The sequence below is a fragment of the Callorhinus ursinus genome, unplaced genomic scaffold (genome assembly GCF_003265705.2).
Source record: "Callorhinus ursinus isolate GAN/ISIS: 27379988/994484 unplaced genomic scaffold, GSC_fseal_2.0 scaffold10, whole genome shotgun sequence".
NCBI lineage: Eukaryota > Metazoa > Chordata > Mammalia > Carnivora > Otariidae > Callorhinus > Callorhinus ursinus.
This window is the reverse complement of record NW_027397072.1, coordinates 88144148-88169316: the sequence shown is the minus strand read 5'-3', so window position 1 is coordinate 88169316 and position 25169 is coordinate 88144148. Positions and strand designations below refer to the sequence as shown.

Genomic DNA, 25169 nt, shown 5'->3' with positions numbered 1-25169 from the left:
CAAGACGGCAAGCTCAGGGTCCTTTCTATGGGCCGGTGTGACTGCGAGGTCCCAGTCTCCTGCTGCAATGGGTTGGCCTGTCCCAGGACATCTTCCAGGCCCTTCCAGTGAGACAGACTGGACTCAAGCAGAAGTGAAAGACAATGAGTTAAGCTCTTCACAATCCAGCACTAATTAGCACTATCCAACTGGGATGGGAGTGGGGAGCTTCCTGAGAGCCATAAATCACATCAAATGGAAATGTTGTCAGACGCTCTGATAATGACCTCCACAGGCTCCTGGAGGGTGAGTGAAGGTCTGTCTCTGTTGGTGGGAAGTGGAGGCCTTCTGGGGAGTCTGGGGAGCAAAGGAATCCTGTGGATGTGTGGGGAGGAGGCCACCAGCAGCCTTACCCCCGGGGCAGCCTTCTGCAGGAGGGGAGAGTGTGGGAGGCCAGGGAGGAGAGGGTAGTGTTGGGTGGGCAGGGAGCAGGGAACCACCTCCCCAGAACAGAGGCGGCTGCCAGCACCTCGCCTCTCCACAAAGCACTTGTGCTGAGGACCAGGGTGAGCCGGCTGCAGACCTTGCTGTCTGTCTCCTGTCTCCAGCCCGTGATGTGGGCCAGGACAGCACTGTGTCCCAGGAGCCCGGTGGGACCTCTGTCACTGCAGTGGATGAGGATGAGGGGGCATAATTGGCCAGCACCACCTTCTGAGAATTCTCTGGCAGGTGAGCCCACTGGAAAGGTGGAAGGGGCCAAAAACAGAGAGACTCACAACGCACATGCTTAAAAAGGTAACTTGGAAGCCCTCGTTCCTGTAAAGACTTCCCGGGCCCCATGGCCTCAGCCCCTTCCCACAGATTCAGGGCGGGCAGTGCCTAAGGTGTGGCTCTGTGGTTCACACCACCTTCCCAGTGAGAAGCAGCCTGTTGGGAAGAGGCAGTGTCTTCACATTCCAGGGTGGTCACGTTCCAGGGCTGGCCCTACTAGATCAAGAAGGTGAAGCCACGGAGACTCAACTGTCTGCTGGCCCCGGCGGTGACTCTGTATTCCAAAGGTGGAGCATGGCCTCCTTCCTGCCGTGTGCATGCCGGTGACCTGGAGGCAGCTATGATGACGTCTCCACTGAGGCAGAGCCAGCCCTCTGAGGGTGAAGGTCATCCCAAGGGCAAACTGCGTAGAGGAGGAGAGCTTTTACTTTCTTCCTTTCTTGGTTCTTTGGCTGGTCTGATCATTAAATTGACAGATGACAGATGAACAGGGGAAAAACTAATTTAATTTTGTACCTGTAGGAGCCAATAAAAATAGGAGATTCAAGTTACCAAAGCAGGCAGCTTTGTACCTTTTAGACAGAGAAACACTAAATTAGGGAGGCATGGACAAGACAAGGAAGTTTGGACTTGGTGTAGTAAACAAAGGTTTGTTTATTCAGCCTTCTCAGCCCTAAATTCCCACCCCTGGGAATAAGGATGTCTCTACCTCCTGGTGCAGGGAGGGCACCTTTCACCAGGGAGCTTTATCTCCTGCTTTCAGGGGCACAAAGGAGAGTCAAAGTGTCCTTCATGCACCAGCTGTTTCTTAACTTAAATTCAAAATAATATGCCAAAGTGGCATATTTGGGGGTGGCCCGCCCTGAACCCCATTATAGCCCAGCATGAAACTAGACCTGGGGGAGTGGCCCTTAGAAGTGTAAGTGGTCTGCAGTTCTGTGTAATTGTGTGTTCTTGTGTTCTGTGTCTTTCTCCCGGGCAGATAAAGATGCCATGGGGCAGGGACCTTGTCTGTCTGTCACTGTCCCTGGGGTGTCTAACACAGGAGCAGCTCATAGTCACTGTTGAATAAACGATGAATGAATGATGACTAACAAAGCACACGAATCCCCGTGTCTAGTGCACAGTACTGGGTGGGATGCGGCCAAAGACAGCATTTGTTCCTTGAGGAGGGTCAGAATTGAAGGAGAGACCAAGAAGCCCTTACCTGGGTCTGCAAGGAGGAATCAAACAAGGCCTGAGTAAGAAGTTAGTGGAGGTCGTTAGACAGCGCTTCTCAAGCTTTCAGGTGCACCAGACACCCCGCCCCGGCTCCGGGGATCTGGCTGGCAAAGCAGATTCTGAAGCAGCAGGTCTGCCCAGGGCCTGAGACTTGGCCTTTCCACTCAGCTCCCAGGTGGTGTTTCTCCTGCGGCTCCGGAGGACCCCCCCCCGCCCCCCACCAGGGCAGCAAGGCTGGATGGATACGACCCTTCATGGGTTACTGTCCTCTGGTTTTACCTTACTTCAGCCTTACCTGAATATCCAGACCAGCTTGAGACTCGGAGGAAAGGTCCAGTCTGCACAAGGCTGTATGAAGGGAAAGCCGCTCCCACCCTGCTCATGTCCACGGGCGAGATGGCCACGGGCTGAGGGCCATGGGCAGCCTCTTTCACCCCTGATGCTGAGGGCTTTCGAAGACCGTGTTTCCCCATACCTCACATGTATCCAGCCCCCAAGGCAAGACAGGTGCCCGTAATCCTTCCACACAAGCCCACAGAATCCTTCTGCTATCCATGCGGTCTTATCAACGGGCGGGAATGCCACACGGGGCTTCTGAGAAAGTGAGGTAAGATGTCATCTCCCGGGAAGACTGCCCCTGCTGCCAAAGGAGCAGCAGACTGGGTTCTCCAGCTGGATCCCCACCTGGAGCTGCCAAGCAAGCCACATGACCTTCCTGAGCTGCTGCTCTTGGGGGGCCCAAGAGCAGGGGCCCGACTAGCTCAGGACCCTTCTAGGAGCCAGTGTAGAGTAGAGATGTAAAACTGTCAAATGCTGTGAAAGAAGGAGGCATTACTGTTCTCTCTAAGCCACTCATGCTGGTGGCAGTAACTCCCAGCCTTGCCCGCAGTAACTCAGAGCTAAGAAGGTCAAACCCCCTCTCCCGCAGGATGAGATGCAGCCACACAGCGGTCACCGCCACCCCTATTTGCTAGGAACATTGTTTTTTCCCTTTGTGGCATTTCCAAGCCACTAAGCCCTGCCACACTTGGGGGCTCCTGCATTCCTCATAGCAATCACTCAGTTGGAAAGAGAGCCAAATTACTCCATTTTCATAGAGGAGAATGTGTGCTGCCCCTCGGGGTCATAGGACTACCAAGAGGGCAAGAAAGCAAAACCTCCTGAGACCAGCCCCCACGAGAGCCCACAGTCCTACACACCTTGGCGTTCCCTTAGAATAAAAAGATACCTGTCTACATCGCGGGTAGACTGGACTGTGTTTACTTATATACAAGGCGGCAGTAGTGAGCAACAGAGGCAGGCTGTGGGGACAGACTGTGTGGGTTCAAATCCTGTCTCTGCCCCACTGCTGGGCGACCTTGGGCAAGTTACCCAGCCTCTCTGCGCCTTGGCTTCTGCCTGAGTAAATGGAGTTATAGAAGTCCCCACTGGCTCAGCAGTAGTGGGGATTACGTGCTTAATACAGGCTAAAGTGCCTGGCCTAGTGTCTGGGAGGTACTCAGCACTCAGGAAGTGCTAGTGAAGAGGATGGTGGATACTGTGTGCTGACACCACCAGCAAATGCGGTTGAGGAGCCGGGTGCCCCTGGCTTCAGGGAGCGAGTGAGTACAGGGTGTGCTGCTGGAGAGGCCCTAGGCAGCAGGTCGGCACCACCCGGCCTGTATAGTCCCTGCACCCTCTGCCCAGATGGGGACCCAGTGCCGGGGGTCTTGGGCTGTACAGGCCGGTGAGGACCTCCCAGGGACCCTGCAGCTCCGCGATTCCCCACGGCCTCTCTCTTCACACCATCCTGCTTCACGTGCAACTAAAAGCACAGCCTCATTTCTTGTCTTCTCTGGAAGACCTGTCATGGAGCATTTTATCTCCAAAGAAGACTTTTTTTCACCTCTCCATTAACTGCAGTAGAGGTGTTGGAATGTGGTGTCCTTTCTTTACTTTTTGTCTTGAAATCATTTCCAGCTTACAGAAAAGTTGCAAGCATTCATTATCATTTTGCCAGATGTGGTGTCTGTTGGCCCCCTGGTTCCCACCCTATAGGCACAGAGGGTGGTGCCTCCTCATCTGTGGGAACCCTGGCTTTCTCCGGAGTTCCAGAAGGGCTCCTGGAGCAGACGAAGTGATCCAGTGGTCTCCAACCTAGAGTTTTTCTATGCAGAGAAAGGAAGGTGCCTGAGGACAGGGGCCCCTCTGTTTCACCCTCCCCCCACCCCAAGGCCCAGACCAGGGTCTTTTCTCATGAGCAGGTCCTCGTCCGCCTGACAACCAGGGACAGCCTATTAGAACCCAGGCTGCCAACACTGTGAGGGCCACGTAAACTCTCCCTTGCTCAGATCTTTCTCCCACTCAACTCATGTGTGTGCAGCTGCCGGAGGCTGCCTCCTCTTGGAGGCCCTCCAGGCTTTTCAATGTGTTCACATTTGCGACTTCCTTTTCACTAGGAGCGCCACACGCCCCCTGCGCACCCAGCAGTCAAGCGGACATGTGGGCCAGCCTCGGTGCTCTGTCACCTCTGACCACCTGTCTCCTTAGTCCTGGACCCTCCAGGCCCCCCTCTCCACCCCCTGGCCCCCCCGAGATCAGGCCATCATCATCTACTCGCAGGCTTCCTCCCTCCTGCCTTGTCTTCATCTAAGCCAGTGGCTTTCCGATTACTGATCATGTCCACGTAGTGGTGTACCCGGGTCATTTTTGTGGGCTGCAACTATGTCACTGTTCCAATGGAATAAAGAAAATGGGATGGAGTAGATCGCAGTCTGTTGTGTGCAGTAAGTATAAATGTTGTTTCACGTGACTTAGTGATACGTGAGTGTGTCGGGTGGCATTGTAACATACACTTCTTGCCAGAGTGGCTCCTTCTGTCACCGCAGTGGGAAGCTGGTCCTGCCACTCTGTTGCTGCATTGCCCAGCCTTTGCTCGAGGCCCATGGCAACCTCCAGACTCCGTCTGACCTCGTGCTTAGCCACGTGCAAAGCTGTGGCTTTGCCTCCAGGCTTTGGGGCCTCTGTTCCTACTTCCTGGGAGAATTTTTCCCACCTCTTTCCATGCAAGCTCTTACCTGCCCTTCAGGACCTGGGTGAGGCTTTGCCTGCCCTGATCTCCCCAAGAATGGGTCAGGTGCCTCCAAAGGTGCAGGCCACCCGGCCCCCATAGCTTCCTCCTAGTCAGTGGTCTCCATGGGAAGCTTCATTCAGTGGCTGAAGTGGCCTTGGTGAGAGTATATTGCTGAAATTGCCAAACATGACAAATCAGGCCCTTCTGGCCCCGCACACCATGGGGTGCCCCCCGAGCATCTTGGACCTCTAGCCCCCAAACTGTGGGTGACCCTCTGGCCCCCTCACTCTCCAGTCACCTGGAGATGGGCCTCATTCTGTGAGCCCTCCAACTCTAGCCCAGAATTGGTCCCGATTGGAGAGGCTTCGTAGTTTTGAACGGATGTGAGAATGATGCCTCAGTGGTGATGTATCTCAGTTCCATCCAACCCTCCAAGTTAACAAACCACAAGCTTCCTGAGGCCCACACCTCTGCCAGCTACCCTGAACCTTCTGGTTTTATGCCGAGCCCCAACCTCTCCCTGGAGCTCTTTGAACCAGGGGCCCAACCACACTATTCCCTGAGCGTCTCCCAGCCCCAGTCTCCAGAGGTCAGCCTGCTTGGTGTCAGCCAAAGTCTTGCCACAGAGTGAGGATGTTATAGGGAAGCTCTGTGCTGGAAATGCACAGACTGGAGCTGAGGTGGTGGTCACAGCAGTAGAGGCCAAGTTCAACTTCAGGAATAGTCAGGCCTCCCTTCCTCCCCCACATGAGGTAGGCATTCCTCTTACGTCCATTTCATGGATAAGGCACTGAGGCTTATATATAACTGAGGAACTGGGTGGCTACACAACTTGCCAAGATGTGATTCAGCCTTGCTCTTAATCACCACCCTTTTTTTTTTCCCTGTTTGGTTAATGGCCCATCTGGGACTACAGGCTGAGGTCACGGATGGAAAGGAAATGAAACATGCCAGTAATCCCAGAGGCACTCATCTCTCCACGTGCGCCCACGGTTCCAGCCTGTTCTCCCACCTGTTCTCCCCTGACCCTTGATTGCGAGCTCACGCAGGGGTAGTGAGGGTTAAGCCAGAGGGGTACCTGGGCAGGGGTCAGAGGTCCACAGTCGTCAGCTGTCATTTTCATGGTGGTGGTGTTGTTCTAGGAAGAAATAGTGCTGAGGAAGGAATGGTAGAGTCTGTGGGAGGCAGGGGAAGCAGTGAGCGAGGGCCAAGTGGGCAGCACTTTCCTGCAAAGGGCTTACCTGGTCCCAGGTCTCTGTGCTGTCGTGAAAGTGGCCACAGGCACTAAGCCACCAAGACATGGCCGTGAGACGAGGAAAGTATGCTTCCATACTGGGTGGGCGGTGGTGGATTCACCTGCGGCCGCGCCCTGCAGCCCTCTGAACAGAACACCCGGCAGCCAGTCCGGTACGCGGTGAAGCAGAGCCTTGCCTATCGGTGGACAGGGCACGGGAAGAGACATCTTTCTGCCGCCTTCACGTCTCCATCACTGTCTGAGTTGTAGGGGCTCAGCTCTTTCTACTCGTACCTCTGACAGCCGCGGGCCAGGGCGCTGCCCTGCTTGGGGCACTGGGGATCCCCCAAGTAAAGACAAGCAGGAGGTCACTTCTAGGAGCAGCTTGGGCCCCCCTGCTCCCAGGCCAGGCTAGCTCCCGAGTGCAGAGCTGCGTCTCCAGGGAAGTCAGGCCTTGGCAACAGAACCCTAACCAGAGGCCGCCCTCACCACCCTCTGCCACCCCAGTTCCCTTCTTTGAGAACTGGTAGTCCTGATGGACATGCACCCGACCCCACAGACTTTGTTTCCCTTGTGTATTTGTTTTGCTTTTCTGTCTTCTTGGGTTCGCCTGGAAACATCTTTAATGAGTCTCTAAATAAAAGCTCTAGGTTGACACTAAGGTGCACCCTGCCCAACCCTTCTCTGTGTTTATAGGGAAGCCCTCCCAGACTCAGCTATAATTAGAAGTCAATTAAATTAGGAACCCTTAGTATTGTTCTTGGAAGGCCTCCAGGGCTGCAGCTCTCCTGGGGAGGGCCTCTGGCCTGGCTGCGCTGCACTCATCCCTGCTACCCACCATCCCAAAGCCAGGGCAGGGCTGTCAGTCGGGCAGGGAGCGGGTTCCTTTGTATCATACCCTCCCCACCTGGCGGGACTGCGGGTCAGGCCTCCCTCTGCCTCCTTCCCTGCCTGCCCCAGCTTGCTCCGTTGCTAGAAGGAAAACACCCAGAAGTTCACTGCTGGGGTGGCTGGGTGCTTTAATCTTGCCTCAGTCCATTTAGTGTGTTTCAAACGTGAATGTGGCACTGAATTATAGACAGCAATCATGCTAGAAAGCGAGAAAAAGTAGCTTTTGTATCTCTTCAAGAGTTTCTGGAAAACTAACCCTTCCCCAGAGGCCCCCGATGGTACTCACAGGTGAGAACACCTCCAAGGTAAGCAGGGAAAAGATCCCGAAAGATCTAGGCCCCCGGGGCCCTACCCCATTCCCAGGTGTCTCCAATGGGGCCTCTGTCTCTGGAATCACCCTCGGGACATCCTTCTCAGCCTGTTCTCAGAGCAATCAGATGCTTCTTCCCAAAGCGATATGTCTTTACTGCCTTTGTTACTGACCACAAAGTTCACACCTACACTTGTACATCATTCTGACACTAAGAACTGTATGGAAAGGGAGCCTTCCCCATAACCCCCTTGGTCCGTAGTCACCCCAAACCTATTTCACCCCTGCCAAAAAAATCTTTGTTGAAAAGTTAGTGGATATCACTCCAGACCTGCTTCTGTATATACAGAAGCCTTTACAAATACAAACCCAGAGCTGTGCCATGTAATTTCTTGTAGAGCCCCTCACGGTGTTACACAGAACTGATGTTCCACTGGAATTTTTGCTCCTTGTGATGATAAACAAGCACAATATCTAGGGCTCTGCCTGGATTTTATCCAGCCTCTCCTTTTGGGAAGGGTGGGCCTGGCTGCTCCACATCAGGGGATGGGATGGGGGTCACCGGTGTCCTCCCAGAGGAAGCCACAGCCGCCATTCTCAGGAGGACACCGGAAGCTGGAAGGTGGACAAAGCTCTTTGGGTCTGTCCTTCACTGGCCTCTCCTACATATTTAGGTATAGGACGCTTCTCCTAAACCTGCATTCTCCCTCCAAATCTCACTGAGCAGGATGCTGAATCCTGGGGGATTTGGAAAAGAAGACTTGTCTGTACATCCACAGAGCTTCCTTCCCCACAGGCCCCCAGGCCTCCCACTCACTGGGCCTGCTTTCCCCTTTCTGGGTCCTTCCCCAACTCCTGACTTCTTGGCCCTCTCTCTTCCTCCAACTCCACTTCATTTCGATTAAATGATCTTCCGACTGCTTTGCTCCGTAATGCCTTTAAGATATTGTATTGAACGGGGGTGCCTGGGTGGCTCAGTCGGTTAAGCATCTGACTCGAGGGTTCGGCTCAGGCCATGGTCTCATGGCTTGTGGGATCGAGCCCTGAGTCTCCACATTCCACGGGAATCTACTTGGATATTCTCTCCCTCTCTCTCTCATAAATAAATAAAAACAGAAAATAAAATGCTTAAAAAAAAAAGATACTGTATTAAAGAACAAAGTTCAGGGCTTTTCTCCAGAAACAAGAATGGATTTCCCATTCGTCGGGTCTCCTGCTTCCAGCTACCCCGCACAGTCTTTTTTGTGTGGCATTAGGAGTTATGGGTTTCCGTGAGCAGAGATGGCTCAACAAGATCAAGAGGGTTCAGAGGGTTAATGTTCTCGGGGGGTGCTTCCCAAGGCCCAGTCTGACTCCTGAGTCCATGGTTTATTCTGGAAATTTCCTCACACAACCCAGCCATCAGAAGAGGGCACATGCTGTTTTGTCTGGAATTCACCCCCAGTGTCAAAGCAAGACAGCAGTGACCTAGCAGTGGCAAGTGAGGGATGTGGGCGCTCCCGCGGGCCCGCCACTTGTCTTTGTACAGTCAGGCTCCCAGGTAAAACTGCTTTCGGTTAGAAACACAGGCCTCGCATCCTGACGATGGAAAGGTGACACACAATACCTCCTCCTTCAAAGCAGTACATTGATTTAGCAGCTGGAGAAAGCACCTGAACGCCTGGGCCACAGCCACCCTCTGTCCATTAAGTGGCTGTGTGGCCCTGGACAAGTCACTACACCCTCTGGGCTTCAGTTGTCTTGGCTATAAAATTAAGTGGTTGGCCTTGTGTACTCTCTTAACCACTTTGATCACAGCCTGTTCTCAACAGGGGGAGGAAGAACTTACCAGCGGGGCTGGGAGGATGGGCAGTGGGATGGGGAGGGGCTGGGCCAGGGTGTGAGTCCTCGTACTATCTCCAGGGGTGCCCCAGAGCCTGAGGATTGGGACCCGCCTGGAGCACCCCTTTACACTCTGTGTAAAGCCAGGCTTCTTCAGATGCTGTGAGCAGGTGAACATTTTGTCATCGCCCCGTCTTCCACAGTAGGCCCTCCATGCACTCTAGTCCTTTCTCCCTGGAGGGATGTGATACTGGCAGGGCCATGGACAGAGTCAGCCCAAGGGGCCTGGGCCTCAGCTTAAAACCTGCCTTTCCTTTTAGGGTGTATTCGCTTCTTGCCCTGCTTTCGGGGAGGCCCCTCACCCCCGGTGGGACATGGTGGAGGCAGCTGGACTGAGGGTGGGGGCTGGGTGGTGGCCAGTCCGTCTTGGAGTGGCTCCGGCCGTGCAGGCACCAGGGTGCTATGAAGTGTGTCTTTCAGGCAAAGCGGCGGGAGCAGATGGCCCACGCGGGAGACGGCAAGCGGATGCCCTGGCTCCCCGTGCTGGTGGTAAGTGCAGCCTCCCCCTGTGAGCACCTGCAGTGGCCCCAGAGGAGGCTCCGGTGGGAGGTCCTCTACTTCCCATGCTGCCGGAGGCGGCCGGTCCCTTGGCCTCTTCCGCGTTAGGTTTACACAGCCGTGCAATGGGATTGATGCTGCCAGCAGCCCCTCACCGGGCTCTTCCAAGGGTGCAGAGCGCTGAGCAGCACCCAGGTCAGATAAGACTTCTTGGTGGCTCCCTTTCTGGGGTTCCATGGATAGATGGAATGCTTCTTTGTGTTGCAATATACACAACCCAGCGCCTGTTGGTGACCACCATGCCTGTGGGTCCCGCCGCTGAGAAAGACCCAGGCTTCTGGCGGAGAAGAGGCCGCATGTGACAGAAATCCACTGTTCTGGAGGCTCTGGGAAGAGGGCCACCTCCTCCGTGACTTTGGGGAGGGTGGAAGCAAGACTTCGTGAGTGAAGGGCGTTTGGAACAGGCCTAGAAGATGAGATGGAGTTTTGAGGGAAGGGTCAGGGGGACCAGCAGTGAGGCCAGCTAGCAGGAAGCAGGATGGTCTGCCCAGTTCACTAGCTGCAGTTGCTGGGACCTGGCACCACATGAACGCCGAGTGACTAGCCGGTCCCCCACCCAGGCTCCTTCCCCTGCAGCGCCTGCTCAGGGTGCCCACCCGAGTATGCGTGCGTGTCTCCAGGGAGGCACGGAGGCCAAAAGGACACCCTTTCTCGTGGCAGGTGTCGCTGCTGTGCTCGGCCAGAGCAGAGTACTCCAACTGCGGTGAGAATGAGTACTACAACCAGACCACGGGGCTGTGCCACGAGTGTCCGCAGTGTGGCCCGGGGGAGGAGCCCTACCTGGTAAGGCCCCTGCCAGCCGCCCCTGGGCCCGGGGAGCTCTCCTCCGTCACACGGGTGGTGTCACCGTCGCGTGTATATGGCTCTACGTGTGGTCCCCAAGCTAAATCAGGCCGGTCGCCCGTAGGCCTCAGGCGCCGTGTTAAAGGGTTTAAGCAGCAGTGAGCACAGAACAGTGCTTCCCTGGCGTGAGAGATGGCTGGACATTTGTAACAGATTTCTCAGGAGTTGTTTCCATTTTTTTTAGAGGACAACCATTTTCCTACTCGACCTTGATCAGATGGGTTTCAGGGCATCTGAATCGGAGGCATGACTAACGTCCTGCAGTAACGGCATGCTGACTCCTGAGTGTGGCTTCTCCCTCTCCTGCAGGAAAGGCTCAGCATGTTGTTAAGGGCTAAGAGAGACGCCCCCAGCATCAGCATTCAGGGCTCTTGTAGAGAGCCAAGAACGTCAGAAGCTCCTGGCTGTGTCACTGGCAGGTCATCCCCTTAACTGGCTGAATTTATTCAGGGACCCTCGGGAGCAGGGCAGCGTCTGAAGCCCAGGAGCACTGGGGAAAGGAGCTCAGAGTTGGAGGCACAGGGGGTTTGCAGTTAGGACAGGTCAGGGAGCCAAAGCCCAACAAGAGAAGCTTCTGGAAACAGCCAGTGTGCCCGGCGTGTACAATGTATCCAGTGTGCCCCAAGGACTACAGGTCCAGTCATGGCAGGTACAGCTGGCGTACTCACCTGTGTTCCTCTGTCCTGTTCCTCGGCCAGTCCTGTGGCTACGGCACCAAAGATGAGGACTATGGCTGTGTCCCCTGCCCGGCGGAGAAGTTTTCCAAAGGAGGCTACCAGATATGCAGGCGCCACAAAGACTGCGAGGGTTTCTTCCGAGCCACCGTGCTGACGCCGGGGGACATGGAGAATGATGCTGAGTGTGGGCCGTGTCTCCCTGGGTAAGCATGGCCGCTGCCAGGCCTCACCCCAGGATGCTTTCTGCAGAAAGCCCTGAATGTCTCAATGGCGAGGCCCCAGGGAACGTGAGCACCTCAGACTACAAAGGAGCGTCACTCCTGCTGGCTCTACGAGGGGCAGCTCCACAGGGAGGGGGGCACCTGTCTGGAGTCAGGAAGCATGGGGTCTAGGTTGACCAGTCCTGCCACCTAGAGGATGGGCGGCCCACCCAGGCTCAGTTTCCATGTCTCTTAAGTGGATGTTAGTCATAATCATAATAATATCTTCTGACAACCCAAATCAAACAAATTTGTTGAATACTTTAAGATAACACATGTGGAATGCTTTGAAGAAAAGGAAACATATATACTGTATAATACACTGTCTAAATCTAGTGTTTTTGGTATTCTGGAAAAATCTGAGAGTAAAAGCTATTAATAGGAATATGTGAATCATGTGGTACCTATAATTCCACTACAATTTGGTTATGTATCAAAAGTTTTCCCAAAAAAGCAAAGTGAAAATGTTGTTAGCATGGAAGAAAGATAAAATCTTTCTTCTGAACGGCAGGACACATTAGCAAGTTCTGCCTCGGAGAGGGAAGGGCAGGCAGCCTTGACACCCAGGATCTACCAAGCCACGGCTCTTGCTGCTGCCTCCCTCTAGTGGCTACACAGCACAGTGCTTGCAAGGGCTACAGATAAAAACAAAACAGTGACAAAGGCTACAGGGTGGTAGAGGTGATATAGGTAGTACAGGTGGTGGTGGTGGTAGTGATGATAGAGGTGGTGATGGTGGTGATGGAGGCAGTGGTGGTGATGATGGAGACATTGGTGATGATAGAAGCCGTGGTGGTGATGGTGAGGATGGAGGCAGGGGTGGTGATGATGGAGGTGATGATGGTGATGATGGAGGTGCTGGTGATGGAGGCAGTGGTGGTGATGATGGAGACAGTGGTGATGATGGAGGTGATGCTGGAGGAGATGGTGGTGATGATGGAGGTAATGGTGGTGATGATGGTGGTGGTGATGATGGAGACAGTGGTGACGGTTGAGGCAGTGGTGGTGATGATGGAGGTGACGGTGGAGGAGGTGATGGTGATGACGGAAGTGGTGGTGGTGGTGACGGAGACAGTGGTGATGGTGGAAGCAGTGGTGGTGATAATGGGTGGTGTTGAGATGGAGGTGCTGGTGGTGGTCGTGGTAGCAGTGGCATTTTGAATGGCACACTATACTTTGCAACCCACTTGTGCACATTATCTTCTCTGGATCATTGTACTGAATTAAGAGAAGAAAAAAAGTAGGAAGGATATATTCAAATAAGAACATGAGGCATTAGTCTGTAAGAAGAAGGAAATACAAAGAAGGCAGAAAGACCCACCAACCTAAGAACAGATTGGAATTGAATAATAGTTTAAAATGAGGAGATCTTACAAACTTGCAGAAATTAACCTTAGTTCAAATTTGTTACAGAGAAGCATTGATTCCCATGGCTTTCACCTTCCATCTTTCTGCTGGTAACCATCCCCCACCCCTACTCTCTCCAGTTTTCTGTCTTCAGTTCAGACCTACCTCCAGAGCCACAGACCTGCATTTCCAAATATCTGCTTGACAACTCCATGTCAGTGTCCCTGAGACAGTGTGTGATTCAAACACAATGGTTAAATGAATAAAGAAAGCAGGGGAACCTTACTGCAGAGGCTTATTTTTCAATATGCAAAAAAGCAGATAGCTATACCTAGGGAAGATATTAGACTGTCTCTTGAATAATAGGATAAAAATAAAAGTTTTGTAGCTGACAGTCTTCAATTTATTTGTTGAGGTTATTGCATTGTGGGGGATCAACCAAAAGGAACATGTTAGAAGAAGCAGAATCGAGTCATCCCCCCACCCCCATGAATGGGTACAAGTGTCCATTGAGAGACTGTTCTGCACAGATGCTGTGCTTGAATGAGAGAAATTCAATATGATCTTCCTATTAGGTGGGTAGAATTAGGCTCTGAGAAAGTGTCTGCTTCCTGGAACTTCATCTTCACTAGTTTTTATTGGTGCAGGCATGACATGACAGAGTTTCATGGCCTAACTATGGGTGTGCCAAGGAAAAGCATGCACCCCTTGCCATGTTCACCTTGGAAAGCAAATAATCCTCTTTTCAAAATCTCAACTCATTCTGAGAGCCTCTCGGTGTGAGAAGCTGACCTGACATTTGCAACCTAGCCTAACTGCTCCTGCATTTTAGTAAACACATGAATTAAGAGCCTACCAAGTAGGAACTAGTGAGGCAAAGAGGAAAGACATGGTTCCTCTTTTCTGTGAGGTAGGGAGACAAGGAAATCAGTGACCACAGTGTAGTGTGATAGGTGCCCACGGTGTTCTAGAAGTCCAGGAAGGACCCCTCCCTTCATGGTTAGGGAGGTGGGTTGGGAGGGGTCTCAGAAGACTTCTCAGGGTGACGTTGGGATGGTGGGAGTTAGTCAGGCTAAGAATTAAGACAGAGCTCTCCAAGATGTTCAGAGCAAAGCTCAGAGGGGCAAGCCACCTGATGGGATGTGGAGCTGAGGGTCCCAGTGGCAGCACGGAAGGCGCACCCATGGGGGTGTGGAGAAACCAGCAAGGCGCGCAGGGGCCAGAGGGGAAATGGCTCTGGAAAATGATGCTGAAGACACTGGTCTTTTAGCTCAATGCTGAAGCGGGCCACCATGCAGACTTTAAGCTGGTAGAGAACACAACTGGGCAGTACCTTGGAAAGAGGCAGCAGTGAGGAAAATGTGCTGCTAGGGAAGACATGGGAGCCCAGGGGCATTGTGAGAACTGGGGCAAGATGGGAGCCTCGGGTGTTGGAAGGAGAGGGGAAATTTGAGTTCATTGGAAGATAGATACCATGGACTGGAGTTGTAGACCGAGGGCATGTGGGGTGTGGGAAAGGAGATCTTGAAGAGGAATCTCAGATGTCACCCTCGGCTAGCTGTGTGGACAGTGATGCCATTTGCTAAGAGGTGGGATACAGGAGGATTAGGATTAGTGGAGGGAAGGTGGAGGGAAGGTGGAGGGAAGGTGGAGGACCCCCGTGTGCATTTGGGGTGGTTGTAACATCAAGACCAAGGTATCTGACAGAAGCTCAGGTCGGATCTGGAAGGCATCTCTGCATGAATGGTGTGGGCGTCGATGGTCCAGACAGGCTCCTCCAGTGAGGCAGCTTCATAGAGGGGAAGCAAGGGTAGGTGCAGAATGGAGCCTTGCCCACAGCATTGCTGGCTCTGACCCAGCCATGCAGCCGTGGCTCAGACCATGCATGCAGCCCACGGTGGTCTGGGAGATTCAACCGTGATATTATTCCAGATGGTCTAAAAGGGGCAGTGATTATGAACTTTGAGCAGCCTGTTTCATTCTTACCTAGATCCACAGAGACTTTCTAGCCAGAAAGCACAGCCCTGGGACCAGTGCATTACCTAACCCTGCCCTGTAGGCAGGGGCCAGCGTGGTCACGAGAAAGGCTGTTCTGTGGCAGTGAAGACAATTTCCTTGGCCCTCACATATTTCCCAGAAAGAGGATTGCCAGTGGAGTTGTTGTGCATGCCCTGTCTCTCGAAGTCTTCAAAAGATAAGGGTAACTATCTGTAGAATTAGTGGGGAGGCTGACATCTATACTCTTAAAAGGGTCTTCCCAGCTCTGAAGTCTTGAGTAACTCCCTCCCTGCTCCGTGAGAATAGCAACCCGATTCTTCCACGCCTTATCTCCAGCCCCCAGGACACTTGCTGAGCGGGTGAAGGCCGCTGTGCTGGAGACACATCTCCACTTGCATCTCAGTGCGTCCTCACATTGCTCCACGGATATGAAGATGTAGTTGCTTTCCAGTTTGGCCTTGTCATTCCCAACCCCCGAGGCCACTGCCACGAAAGGCCCTACTTTATCTCTGGTCCCCCAGCCTCCTCCTACGGGCTCTGTGGAGCTTGGTGCATGTCAGCGGAGGGTGCCAGGGCCTCCTACCTCCTGTTAACCGCCCTCGGTCTAGGGAACAAATAAAGCTCTCATGCTGTGTCACGGGGGAGGATTACAAGGGGTTTTGGTAAGCCGGCCCTGTTTGCTCGGTGAAGGGCTGCTTTCATTCCTGAGTCCGGGTGGCTGCCAGGCCGCAATGCAGGCCACCTCAGAGTTGTCTTCCTAACGCCACAGGTTGCCTTGGCCCTGGCCCCCTTGTGGTTTGGCAGGCACACGCTCCTTCTTTGCCCTCTCTGCTGTGCATCAGTATGTGGCCGAGATGCTGGCAAAACAATGAGCATACACAGCTTTCCTGTTGAGCAAGGCTGCGTGGGAGGACCAGGAACAAAAACAGGAGAATAGGAAGGCAGCTCAGGTTGGATTTCGTAGCCTGCCTCCGCCCTGCCAGGGCATCATCTTACCTACGGCTGGCTGTGGCCCATCTCACCTTCTGCTGGCTGGCTTCTACTTCGTGTCTCCTCCCTTCAAATAAGGCATTCTGGGGTGGTTGGAGGACCAGGTGAAGGACACGGTTCTGCATGACACATTGTGTGGGAAGATGGAGCATCCGATGGCTCAGTGGCATCCATTACAAGCTTAGGAAAGGAAATCTTTGGGGAAATCTATATATCTATTGACATGGAGAAAGTCAGTCCCTTCATAGAAAATTCTAGAGGCCCCATTTATTTTTTTTGAAGATTTTATTTACTTATTTATTTGAGAGAGAGCGCAAGCGCGTGCGCCCATGAGCAGGGGGAGGGTCGGAGGGAGAGAACGAAGCAGACTTCCCACTGAGCAGGGAGCCCAATGTGGGGCTCGATCCCAGGACCCTGGGATCATGACCTGAGTCGAAGGCAGACACTTAACGACTGAGCCACCCCGGCGCCCCCAGAGGCCCCATTTAACCTGTTTTATCTTGGTCTACTTACCTTAATCAACCTTTGAGGAGAAAAACAAAGAAGAACTAAGAAAAGTCTAAACATAGATGCAAGTGTAGAAAATTAGGCCTCTACAGAAAGAGGGAGGGACCCGACGACAATCTTTGGCGGGACTCGGGCCCCTGAATGAACACCTGGCTTCAAGCTGATGGGAATCTGTCAGATAGGCACCCAAACAATTACTCTGCACTCCTGCACAGCCAGGGTGAAGAGAGAGATCTGGGTGTAAGCTACAGCAAGAGTTGCTGAGGTTAGTCCTGAGGAGGAAACTCTCACCTTGAGAATGTTCCGCGCAGCAGTGCGTGCCGGGAAATGGGTGAGGTAGTCAACACACCGACTCCGGCAGTGAGTTCCCACAATGGCCGTCTGGACTGACTCATTTTTTTAGATGGATTGCCTTTCGGTATTTTGTTTCTTGGCTAAGTTATTTAATACGTCACACATCTTGGTCCAGATGCGCGGTGAGGACAGGAGGCCCAGCTGACGCTGTTGCGAGCCCCGTGGGAGTCAGCCAGAGCCACTCGGGATGAGAGCGAGAAGGAGCCGTGTGCTGAGGAGGGGCAGCAGACTGGCCCCCTGGCATGCATGGAGTGTGGCACAGAGTGTGGGCGCCCTGCAGAGCCAGCGAGGAGCTGTCCTGAGCCGGGGGTTCTCCGCCCGCTGGGTGGCTGCACTCTTCATCTAAGACAGAGCTCAGCATCCGGGGTTAAACGGGGTGGGCCTAGCTGTGGTTCTGCTTTTTTAAAAGGGAGGAAAGAGGCACAGAACTCCCTCAGGGCTTTTGTCAGTCTGTGAACTTTGAACTTCCATGGAGAAGAATTTCATCTCATTCATTTTTCCAGCCAATGTTGACCTGAAACTGTCCTTCCTCAGTACCCAGTGCAAGTTCCAGGAATGCAGATATGAACGGGGCTGGCCTGAGGGACTCCCAGTCCAGCCACAGAGACAGTCCTGCCCTGGCAGGGGACTGTGCTGGAGGTGGAGGTGAGGAGTAACTCAGAGCCCCAAGTGCCAGCACTGGGTCTGGATGTTAGGCATCTGGCAGCTGACCTGGAGCTTGTCACCCCCGTGAGGCCACACACAGACACAGGCCGCCTCGTGGGAGCAGACGCACCATAGGCCACCGCACTGTCGCTTCCTGCGTCCCAGGCACAGATGGCTTCTGGAGGGTGGCAGAATGTGTGTTTGAGAGAGGCTTTTTCCAGAAGGCTTAACTGGAAAACTGGCTGTTGTGGCTTCTCTGAGGGGTGTTTTGAGATTGGTTAATTAATGTTTACGAGATACACAGGGGTCTGAGGATAAAAGGCCCTGAGGAAGGGCAGGCAATTACGATCATACTGTTATTGGTAATGGTCTAGCTCGTGGCGGCTGGAGTCCAAAGACCCCCCCCAGCACTCCTGCCACGCTGCCACCTACCCTGCCATCAGTGGGGGCCTGAGTGTGCATGGCTAATAAAACAGAGATTAAAAACCAACCATGGAAAAATCCAATAGTGGAGAGGGATTTTTCATCTCTTGACTTGTAATGAGGAAAAACTTTGGCACCAGCTCACGTTACTTAATCGACCTCTCATGATGTGATAAATGGCTCCATGATCACTGCCGAATGTGTGTTTATGGAAAGCAGGCACGCGCCAAGGGAAGTGCCAAAACCTGCAGGTGGAAAGGAGCCTGAGCTGTGAGTGCCGGAAGCGAGGACTCCTGGGTGGGTGGGGTGACAGGTCCTGTGGAGAGCTCTGACCCAGGGTGCAGAGCTCTGCGGGGAGGGCGTTCTGAGAGCTAGCATGGTCACCGGGGCTGCCTCATTGACATTGGGAAGCTCGAAAGATGTGGCATCAATAGGGGGAAAGGACTTCACCAACTTACTGTGAATGATTTGTCTTTTTCCTTCAGTGTGTACAACCCCAGTGTGAGCACTTGCCCTTAGGCAGTGTCTGGGCCAGGTGCTTACTGGAGGGGAAGCAAAGCAATCAGTTACCACCTGGTTGTGTGTCAGGTAATGCTGAAGGCCTTCTGCGCTGACCTCTCCTAATGCTGATGCTATCTTTCTGTCCTCTGCAGCCAGCTCTGTCCAGTCTCAGCAGGTGTGCAGGAGGTCTGAGAGGTGCCAGAGTCCAAGGGGCTCATAGATGCATTTGCCAGTAATCCCACCAGACTAGAGGCTCTGAGACAGGCACTCACTGGGTCAGGGGGTGCACCTCCTCCGGGGGGTTCTGGTTCACTGACTGGGACACCCAGAGAGCTAATCAGGTTCCACTGGCAGATACTCCAGTGACTGATGTGAATGAAAATGATCGCTCACACACACTGAGCAAATCCATCAGTGAAAAGAACCAAACAGGAGAGGAGATTAAAGGCCTAAAATGGCCCAATATTGGAAAAAGAATGTTCCATTTCAAGTCATGCTGAAAACTCCCAAGGAAACTCAGTGGTCAAAATGGGCAGCTGGCTCTGAGAGCTCCTGATTCCCACAGCATATGTCTCATTCCTGCCTTTGGTGATGCTTGGATCATGCTTGGATCATGCCTGAATCATGGGCATGCCAAGTGGTCAGTATGTGCTTGTGTGACACCTGGCTCAGCCGCCTGCTCTGTCTTGTCTCTCCTTCCCTGCAGCTACTACATGTTGGAAAACAGACCCAGGAACATCTACGGCATGGTCTGCTACTCCTGCCTCCTGGCACCCCCCAACACCAAGGAATGTGAGTGCTCTTGTCCTTCCGTCCGAGCAGTACTGCTTCCCCACCATATCTCTCCTTACCCGGGGTTGTAGAAGGAAGCCAGTGCCAGCACCTGGACAGATGAACTACAGCGAGGGCAAAACCAAAAATGCTCCCGTGGGCTGGCCAGCCTGGCACAGGTCCCTGCAGGGAGGTTTGCTATAGCCGAGCTTAGTGAGAGACTTAGGTCAGTCACCTGCCACCTGGCGTGAGTTTTCTCATCTGTAACATGGGGTCACAAAAATCTGAACCCCCCCCGCTCATGCAATTCATGGAAAAACCAATGAGATCACAGTTGCCAAGGTGTTGTACAAAGTCCTGCAAAGCGCTAGACGATTTTAAGTTCTCATACACGTGTTTTCAAACCAGGTAAGGCCGAGGGAAAGGTGAGGAGCAGTCACAGTGAGTGAACCGGATTCCACGAAGCCCATGTGAGCAGCGAGGCTCACAAGTTCAGAGTCCCACCATGGGCTGTTTCTTTCGTGTTTTCATTCTCGTTGATTCTCACTGCATGTATCTGTGAGGAAGGGAACTCTGCTCCAGAGAATGTAGTGTGTGGTCACTTGGAGCTGTGGTCTGGAGAGATGCCATGGAGGTGGGTGGGCGGACAGCTGGTCCCTGGGCCACAGGAGACCTTCCTTGCTCTCCCCCAGCCCTACTTCCACTGCAGGGCAGAAGAGGGGCTGTGTGGGGACCCTGCCTCTCCGGGCTCTCTCAAAGGCCCCCACCCCATGTGCTCCCAATAATCCTGCCCAGGAGAATAGACCAAGGGCCTGCCCCTTAAGAGCGGTGGGAAGTGGGGAAGGAGAGCAGGAAGAGAGGGGGACCGCCTCTCCCTCTTCTTCGCCTTCGGGTTCAGGGGGAGGAGGTACCCAGGTGAGCATGTGTCAGGGCTGCCGGCAGGGAGGGGGGCACCCCCTCTTTCCTAGATTGCTTCAGTAGACGTGCCCGCAGTAATGGGTCCGCGTGTCTTTAAAGCGGAGCTTTGTACCCAGCCACATGCTCATTAATTCACAAATTAGAGGAGGCCCAAGGGCTCTGGACTGCCAGCAGGTCCTGTGGTGACGTCAGCTGCCGTACCACTGCCTCCTGCTGGGGGATCCCAGCCGATTCAATACCAGACAGCTCTGGGCTGGAGCCCTCACTGAGATGTCAGACACTCCCCACCGTGTTGAAAAGGCTCTGCCTGTGGAACCCGGAAAACAGCTCACATGTGAGGTTTGTCCCTGTGCGGGACTTACATAACCTGGCTGGCTGGAGGGACACCTCCCTCCTCTCGCCATCTGATAGTGGGGTCCATCGCATGAGGAGAGAAAGCAAAGCCCCTGAGCCCTGGACACTTTGAGAATGAGTGCATCCCTGCCCTAATCCCCAGCCCTGAATTGCTTAACTGAAAACCAGCTCCCAGTAAGGCCTCATAGCAGGTTCTTAGCAGCCAGATCTAGAAGAGGACAGCAAAACCATTGAAACTTAGAGTCAGGGTGCAAACCACCAGAGTTCTGTGTGTCTGTATGGGGTATGGGGAGAGGCGACTGGCTAGGCCTTGTCGAGTGACATGGTGCATGGAGCCTGGGTCAGGGCCTCGAGTGTGGACATGAGTGTTACTCTCTCCAGCTATGGGCTCTGCACCTCCCCCTGCAGTCATCCTCAGTCCAGAGATCTTTTGACCCCAAACTCCTGCTCGGGAGCAGCAGATAGAACCAGAAAAGCTGGTTATGACCACAGCTTCCATGAAGACCCTGGGACTCAAACCCCCGGGGCTGCCCCTGACAGCGTCACCCCAGGAAAGCCAGGAACTGAGAGAAACCTCATGCATCATGACCCTGATGTCAGCTTGCTGCCCGAGCCCCACCAGGCACCTTCCTGAGCCTGCAGTCAGTGGTCAAGAGCGCCTTTGCCTCCAACCTGAGACACTTCCTCTGGTTTTGATGTGATTTCCCTGGGTCCTTGCTGCACGAAGCTACCCTGAGTCAATGAGTAGCAGACTGCAAAGCCATGGTCAGAGAACTTGGCACAGACCCTGGGGAAAGCATGCAGTGTGTGTATTAGGTCTGGGACAGCCAGAGGCGACGGGCAGCTCCTGGGAAGATGCCCGTGTGGGAGTGAGCCCCGGGTGCCCGGGTTGGGAGCTCCTCAGTAGAGAGGGCCGGTCGGGAGCTGCTTCAGCTCTCCCCTACCCTCAGGGGCACTCCCTGTCTCTCTGTGCGGCGGCTGCTTCCATCTTAGAAGAAGAGCTGCTTCTCTACGCGGCTCTGTGACGTGTTGGGCAATGGGGCCATTGGTTACAACCATCTTGCCTTTGGGCCAGTTGTCATACCTGATGAAAACAGAAGTTAGTGGAAGTTACTACGGAGCCTGGTACTCAGGGGCCCTAAAATACCCTACAAGCCTCGAAACCTCCCTCCGTGTCTGTTTCCTCTCCTGGACAATTGAGAAAATTATATCCTCTCAGTGTGTCAATAGGGCTGCCACATCCACGCCCCAAATACCTTGAGTACTGAAGACACAAAGCCAGTGCAAATGAGGACTCTTCTCTAAACCACTAGAGTGCAACAGGGAGGCCCCCAGACGCTCCAGGCACCCCTAGAGTGCTGAAGAGCCTTGAGAGAGGGGCCTCCCCTCCCCCCACCTCTTGTGACGTGCCCCTCAGGAAAGCGTAGGGCTTCCTTCTGGATGCTGTGGTGACAGAAGCCACTTCCATCCCATTGCTGTCTGTCCTGGAAATCAGCACCAGATGGAAGAGAAAGAAGAAGCCCTTCAGTTATTTTTCAGTGAAGGCAAAGAACAAGATCCACTTGGTGAACCAGCACTGTTTTTTTCTTTCCTGAGAAATAAAGTCCTGAGAACTCACGCCTGAGAGCTGTCTCATAATGGAATCCGTGTTGTGGCTTTGTGAGCCTGGCTCCACCCCGGGTCTCCCAGGCCCATGTGGCCTGCACCTCACCTGCCGACCTCCTCTCCTCCGTCAGCTCCCCTGGGCCCAGCTAGCAGGAGCCCTCCCTCACAGAGCTCTGGAGGGACCAGTGAGGCAGCTCTGGGCCTGGGGACTCACTTGTCCCATCAGCATCATGTTTATCATCACTCCTCTTCATTTTTATTTTGACACCGAGCCCTGTGTCAGGCCCAGGACGGACTCACCTTTTGGAAAAGCCTGCTCAGGAAAGCTGTGGCAAGTTTCATTCAGATGCCATCGTGCAATGCCCAACAGTGATGCCACTCAAGTGTGAAGCTTTGGCATCCCCAAAGGCCAGCTGTTTCTAACACAGTGTTTCTCAAGCTGGAATGCATACACCTGTCACCAGGGTCCTGTTAAAAAAGAGATCCTGGCGCAGCACGTCTGGGGTGGATGCCCAGACCGCATTTCCAACAAGCTCCCGGGGAACCTCACTTTCAGCCGCGGGGTTCAAACGGCTCTGCCCGTTGTTCCAGGATCCGCCACTGGGGGGCGCTGGGCCGACGCAGCAGCCTGGGGGCACCCTCGCCAACAACTCTTAAGAATCAAGAAACAAACCACTCCTGAAAATCCAACCTACTTGCCCCATGCAGAGAGAATCCCAGCAGTCTTTAATACATATGGCATATTTATAAATTGTGTGGATTAACAAACCTCAAAGGCCCCGTAAATCCTGTCATCACACTGAACAAAAATATTACTGCATTAAGCCACGTGCTTACAGTTCTCAAAATACTTTTGAGGAAAGTGGACGAACACCGTGCGGAGCCCGCCACCTCCCATACCTACTGTCCCAAGTCAGTGCTGCTCCGAACACACCAGTGAGCTAAGCAGAGGTGTGGCAATTCATGGCGATTTTCTGGGACTACAGTTTTCATTAACCCTGCCTTACTCCTATCCTGCAGGATCTCCTCTCTGCTTATTCAAAGCTAGGCTCCAGTGGGAGCATCATGCAGGGTAAGATGGATCAGTAGTTGACCACCCAACAGAAACAACAACTGAAGAACATTCTCATCTAATGATCTGTTCCATGGAGGCCAAATGAACCCAAAACACAGGGCACATACTGGAGCAGAAGGAAACTGTCCAGACACCAAATATTCATGAGAGCAGAGCGGGGCCTGGAACAGGGAACTTCCCATGCAGGGAGCTGGTGGCCGTGGCATGCTGTCCTAGGGCACCTGTGCGTGGAGATAGACCTCCAATCATGCGGTCTTCCCGCCCACCCTCCCTCTCACTGTGGGATGTGCTCAGAACAGAACGTTCCCCTGGTCGGCTCAGGGATCATGGAACAGCCGAGCACACCCCGCCCAGCGCCTGCAGCTCAGGGCCCTTCAGTTGACACTGGCTGGAGCTCAGTTCAGGGAGAATGTCGTACACCAGGGTGGAGGCCCTGCTTGCCACCTGAGCGAGGACAGGAGCCGCCCACTGGGGGTGGTGGGGTGTGCGTTACCGACGTGCCCTGGCCCGCATGCAGTGTTTGCTGCTGGCGCCTGGGGAGCAGCCCTGCCAGCCGGACGCAAAGGCATCTCGTGAAGTCAGTGTGCAGCCAGGCTGTTCTCATTGTTCCTCTCTGGACCACAGTCCTGGGCGCATGTGTGCCCCCAGCCCCTGTCCCCCAGCCTTGGCCAGCAAGCCCCGGCAGAAAGCGACAAGAAGAGACAAAGATGACAAATCCGCAAACAGAACCCACAGTATTTTTTTCCTGAGGAATAGCTTAAGCTCCCCTGAGTTCCTTTGTTTTCAGTGTCGTGTTTGCTTTTAAAAAGGAAAGCAGGTTCTGCTTGAAGCCCTGACCCATGTCAATTTCCCCACTTGACTGGATGCCGTTGAAGCCTCCTTTGCCACACTGGAGGGGAACCGCGTGGTCTGCACACAGCAGAGCCTCCAGCCCCAGGGTGCCAGGCGCACAAGCCCTCACAGGGATGGGGGGAGGGGGGCGCACCTTCCCACCAGCACCTCCCAAGGGGCCACTGGTTCTGAGGCCAGGGGAGAAGGCTAAATGGAAAAGCAGAGAGTTGTCGTGAGTTTAGGGGTAAAGGGCCCAAGAAAGCTTCTGTTTGTGCTCCAGAAAGGCAAAGAAACCTCTCTAAGCTCTGGTCACCAGCAGGGCCACTCCCTAGAACCGCAGGTGCCAGAAGACCCAGCAGAGGAAGCAGAAGAACTACCCCTTCCAACTGTCATCGGCAGCGTTCCTGCTTCAGACACCCTCCCACTCCCAGGTCCCACTTTCCTGCTTCCCATGGCCTCAGGGGGCAGCCACTCCAGGAGAAAGTGGTGTGACCATGGGGCCCGAGAGCTGGGGCGGGGTGGGGGGCTGGGAGTAGGGTGGGCAGCCTCTGTTCTGAGCAGGTCAGCTCTGCAGTCTGCATTCATTCAAGGGCAGCCCGTGCTGGTGAGCCCTCAGGCCCCACGGGCAGGCCTGCTTGCACCCCTCAGCACACCTCTCTCTTATAGTGGGAGAGCTAAGAAGTGGTCCCGGCGACCAGCAGTTGAGAAAGAAGGAAAGAAGCAGGAACCACAGAACTCATGGTGCCCTGCGGAGGGTAGAGACCTCCCCGTCCATCGTGCAGTGCTCTGGGCCCACCAGCGTCCACATCTGAGGCAGCCCTTCAGGAACAGAGACAGGTGAAGGGGCCAAGGCCAGGAGCTCCAGATAAGCTAGGTCCCTGGGCTCCAGAAGCAGCAAGTCCCCAGAGAGGAGACTTGCCTCTGGTGCTGAGAACTCAGACTTGGCAAGACGGCTCCCAGCATGGGCTGGAAGCGCGGCAGGGCGGCACCAGCAGCTCCCATGCTGGCCAACAAGCCTTCCTGGGCTCCTGGGCCAGCCCCGATCCTGGAGTTGCTGGGGAGGGTGTGTGCCTCACAGCCTTCAGTGCTTCCCCCACGGTACATGCGATGTTTGAAGAGACTGCAGATGACATTTCTCACCCAGTGGCCAACAGTTAAATTCCCAGACAACCC

General features: G+C 54.0%; 1 protein-coding gene across 3 annotated transcripts in view; it reads left to right on the top strand.

Moving 5' to 3' along the window:
* The window catches only part of EDAR (ectodysplasin A receptor), a 93758-nt gene that overhangs the window by 48210 nt on the left and 20379 nt on the right, over positions 1-25169 (top strand). For all 3 annotated transcript variants that reach the window (XM_025869125.2, XM_025869124.2, XM_025869123.2), the window contains exons 2-5: positions 9760-9828; positions 10558-10680; positions 11439-11620; positions 19149-19234. In XM_025869125.2, coding sequence (XP_025724910.1) covers positions 9778-9828; positions 10558-10680; positions 11439-11620; positions 19149-19234 — 442 coding nt within the window. In that variant the 5' untranslated portion in view covers positions 9760-9777. The remainder of the gene's footprint in view (positions 1-9759; positions 9829-10557; positions 10681-11438; positions 11621-19148; positions 19235-25169) is intronic.